The sequence below is a fragment of the Mesitornis unicolor genome, unplaced genomic scaffold, assembly GCF_000695765.1.
Source record: "Mesitornis unicolor isolate BGI_N332 unplaced genomic scaffold, ASM69576v1 scaffold29579, whole genome shotgun sequence".
Lineage (NCBI taxonomy): Eukaryota > Metazoa > Chordata > Aves > Mesitornithiformes > Mesitornithidae > Mesitornis > Mesitornis unicolor.
Genome location: NW_010205674.1, coordinates 13,253 through 17,531, shown reverse-complemented (window position 1 = coordinate 17,531; position 4,279 = coordinate 13,253). Strand labels below are relative to the sequence as shown.

The window sequence follows — 4,279 nt, the reverse complement described above, 5'->3', positions numbered from 1 at the left end:
AGTTCAAGAACCTCTGCCCACCCTCCAAGCTTCCCTCCGTGCCATGTGCCCCCCGTGTCCCCATGCTCTCCCTCCCGGCTGGGTGCCTCCCCTGTGCATCAACTTTGTTCCCTTGGGAGATGAGTCACAGGTGGAGCCAGGGTGACACCCCGGGAGGGGAGGATGGCCAGCACTGGTAGGGAGGGCTGTCACTCCAGAAGGTGCCAGCAGCAGCATCACCATGTTTGATCTGCCGAGGATGCCACTGTGATACCAGTTCCTCGTGCTCCCTTCCTGAGGTCTCACCACCTCACATCAGGATGGGGCGGATGAACTTGCTGCAGATATGGGGGGACTGCTGGCAACAGAGGGTGACGCGAGGGGACATCCAGGCAGCCAGAACTGACCCTTTTTCTCTCTCAGAGTTAAATGCCTCCAGGGCCCGTGGCAGCAACCATAGCGTGAACAGCCTGCCAGGACCATCGGCCACCTGCGGCTCCACACAGGGGTCTGTGGTCAGCTGGGCCGAATCCTTTGAGACTCTGCTGCAGGACCGCGTGGCCGTCACCTACTTCACTGTGAGTGCCACAGCCCAGACCTTGGTCCCTGCTCCCATCTGTTGTTGGCAACCGACTGTCCCACGGCCACAGTGCCGGCCAGGCTAGCAGCTCTCTCGGCCCCACAGGAGTTCCTCAAGAAGGAGTTCAGTGCCGAAAATGTCTACTTCTGGCAGGCATGTGAGCGCTTCCAGCAGATCCCAGCCAGCGACACACAGCAGGTACCGGCCTCCGTGCAGCCATGGTGTGGCTGAGCCTGGGTCACACAGCTGCTGTGGAGGGATGTGGGCAGAGGTGGAGGTGGCTGCCATGCCTGCATGTCCCAGAGTCCTAGCAGACCTCTGTAATGGGAGGCTGAGCAGGCTGGTGTCTCCTGCGGGAGGGACGAGGAAATGGATGCAATGGGCATTGGAAGAGCCACAGCTGGGACTGCCTGCCCCACAGAGGAGGGTGTGCTTCTGCAACCCAGGGCCACCAGAGGGTGGAGAGTGCTGCTGGGAGGACAAGAGACCAAGGGCAGAGAGCTTGATGGGGGCTCATGGAGACAGTCACACAGCCGGGGGACAGTTCCTACCTCAGGCTGTAACTCCGTGGAGAGAGTGGTGTGTTGTGCTGAAAGCTTGATGCTGGGTGGGAGTGGCTCGCTCCAATGCCCATCCTGAAGCCCAGCTACTGAGCTGGTCCCGGGGGGCATTGGTCCCTCAGGGCTCCAGTGGCTCTGCAGGGTGAGCCAGGGGATCCCTGTGGGGTAGCAGAGAGGAGGGGGCTCCTGGTCCTGGCCTGACCCCCCCCGTTCCCTCAGCTGGCCCAGGAGGCACGGCGGATCTACGATGAGTTCCTGTCCAGCCACTCAGTCAGTCCCGTGAACATCGACAAGCAGGCCTGGATTGGGGAGGACATGCTGGCCAACCCCTCCCCAGACATGTTTCGCATCCAGCAGCTCCAGGTATGAGCAGCACCCCACCGGCAGGCTGGAGGGTGCAGGACCACCCCATGCATCAACCAGCATCGCTACTGTCAACGTGGGGCAGTGGCTGGAGCAAGCTGTAGGTGGGCAGGGGTCTCGAGCAGACCCATCCTCCCTTTGCAGATCTTTAACCTGATGAAGTTTGACAGCTACACGCGCTTTGTGAAATCCCCGCTGTACCAGGCCTGCCTGCGAGCAGAGAGCCAGGGGCAGCCCCTGCCCGACCTGCGGCCCCACTCCCGCAGCAGCAGCCCCCCGCCTGACCTCAGCAAGGTGAGTGGGGTGGGCAAGGGACACAGGGAACTTCACCTGAGAAAATGGTCCTGGGTCTCTTTCCCACTCCTTGGAGCAAACCCAGCCCCTGACTGAGGACAGACAAGTGGTTGGGGGACCTGGGAAAAGGAAGGGGAAGCCTTGGATGTCCCCACGATGAGATGCTTCTCTGTTTGCCCCAGAAGTCGAAGCTGAAGCTGGGCAAGTCCCTGCCACTGGGTGTGGAGACAGTGGGCAGTGGTGGCAACCGCAGCCCTCGCCGGTCCTTCAGGAAGGGAGAGCGGCGGGAGCCCTCCTGGGCAGGTAGGTGCTGTGCCAAGCAGGGCAGCCAGGACTGTGCAACACCAAAGAGAGACTGTGATCATCACTACTGTCCCTCTGTCTGCCCTAGAGGGGGGAGAAGGCAGTGGAAGTGCCATGCTGTGGCGGGAGTCCCAGGGCTCACTCAACTCCTCGGCCAGCCTGGACCTGGGCTTCCTGTCCTCAGCCAGCACGGCCACCAGCCCCTGGACGGAGGTGAGTCATTGCTGTGCCAGCCCCATGGCATCACACTGCCACAGGCCGTGCTTATCCCACCACATCGCCCCCACTAGAGCCTGGGGGGCAGCGAGGCAGAGCTGCCAGCCAAGCCCATGAAATACTGCTGCGTGTACCTGCCTGATGGCACGGCCTCACTGGCCTCCGTCCGGCCTGGCCACTCCATCCGCGACATGCTGGCGGGGATATGTGAGAAGCGCGGCTTCAGCCTGCCCGACATCAAGGTCTACCTGGTGGGAAATGAGCAGGTAGGATGGGCAGGAGGAGAGGGGGCTCCTGCCAGTCGGGCTGTCCCTGGGCTGGGACTGTGCGCCACCTTGCTTGCTCCCTTCTGATGGTTTGGCTCTTGTAGAAAGCACTGGTGCTGGACCAGGAGTGCACCGTGTTGGCAGACCAGGAGGTGAAGCTGGAGAACAGGATAAGCTTTGAGTGAGTGGGAGCTTCGGGGCTGATGCTGTTGCCCACATGTGTCCAGTCCACATCACGTGTGGCTGCCTGTGGTGCCCCACACCCAACACCCCAGGGAGACCCAAATGCCCAGGCTCTGCCCCTGCCTGTCTGTGTTTGCCGGCAGACAGCCTCTCCTTCTCCTCTACAGGCTGGAAATCTCCTCCCTCAATAAGACCATCCGCATCACAGCAAAGTCAACCAAGCGCATCCGGGAAGCGCTGCAGCCGGTGCTGGAGAAGTACGGCGTGCGCATGGAGGTGGCGCTGCTGCGGCGGGTGAGGGCTCACACCTCGGTGGGCAACGGCCCCGGCCTCCTGTGGCTGGGATGCTGTGGTGGGGGAGCCCTGGGTTTGGGGCTCAGGCCAGGGGCTGGTAGTGTCCAGGTGGTGGGGAGCAGTGGTTCGTTCCGGGGGCAGCCTGCAGGCTTGTGGAGAGTCACTGGTGTTTGGGATGGACCATGGCACCCCATGGCAAGCTAGGAGGTACTGGTCTGTGCAGCCCGTGACCTTGCAGGGTCTGACCGAGGAGCTCACAGGTCCTCAGCCTGGCTGCCTTTGCCATGCCACAGTGAGTGTGACACCAGCTGACTCTTCCCGTTGCAGCAAGGCGAGACGGCTGCTGTGGATCTGGAGAAGCTGGTCAGCATGGTAGCTGCTCAGAAACTCATTCTCGAAATGCCAGCAGGTGAAGTGTCCTCCCCCCAAGCCATGTTCCCCTGTGGAGTGCTCACAGGGCCAGGCTGCTTTCTGCTCCCTGGGATGGGCTCCATCCTGTCACCAGCCAGGCCAGGACCTGGGCACTGAGCATCACTCCTTACCTTGCAGACATGCGAGTGACAGAGTGTGCCGAGGCTGCAGCCGCTTCCTCACCACACCAGAGCCAGGTGAGCTCAAGATCCCACCGCCCTGGTTAGAGATGGCCTCATGGCTGCTGCCATGGTCCATGGGGAAGCCGTGCCCCGCTGCAATCCCAGTGCATGCCGTGGGGCTGGGCAGTGGGTACTGAGGTAGGAGCCAGGCTGTGGGAGGGTGATGGGGATGTGGGCTGAGGGAGCATGGCCTCCTTGTCCCATCACTGAGACCTGGACTGCTCATTGCAGGAGGGAAGCCCGACAGGAGCAGAACCCGACACACTGTGGGAGATGCCCTCCTCCTTCTCCCGGCCCCGGTCTTCAGCTGCCGCAAACCTGAACCGCCGCACATACGACCTGGAAGGTGAGACCTGGTGTGTCTGAAACCTGAGGGCTGGGAGAAAACATGGGTGAGGGACGCAGGACCCCTGGTCTGCTGGGGAGAGGTACAGGGTCCCATGAAGCTGGGGTTGAGCTATGGGGGACTTGGGGTCCTCTGTTGTGCTGGGAATGGGTGCCAGTTCCCATGGGTGCAGGCATGTAGCACGGAGAAGGTGCAGGTGCTGTGTCTGGGACATGTTCAGGGTCATGTCAGGTGGAGGGGGCAGCTAAGGCATTGGGACAGGAGCCCAGGTGCATGACCTGCATTTCCCTCAGGGCTAGTGG

General features: G+C 62.0%; 1 protein-coding gene across 1 annotated transcript in view; it reads left to right on the top strand.

Moving 5' to 3' along the window:
* The first annotated feature begins 299 nt into the window (after positions 1-299).
* Positions 300-4,279, top strand: part of RGS14 (regulator of G-protein signaling 14) — a 4,226-nt gene continuing 246 nt past the window's right edge. Inside the window, 12 exon segments of the mRNA XM_010191496.1 lie at positions 300-557; positions 665-757; positions 1,339-1,482; positions 1,627-1,776; positions 1,959-2,079; positions 2,168-2,292; positions 2,370-2,561; positions 2,666-2,742; positions 2,912-3,038; positions 3,366-3,447; positions 3,588-3,646; positions 3,863-4,006. Of these exon segments, the coding sequence (XP_010189798.1) occupies positions 300-557; positions 665-757; positions 1,339-1,482; positions 1,627-1,776; positions 1,959-2,079; positions 2,168-2,292; positions 2,370-2,561; positions 2,666-2,742; positions 2,912-3,038; positions 3,366-3,447; positions 3,588-3,646; positions 3,863-4,006 (1,572 nt within the window).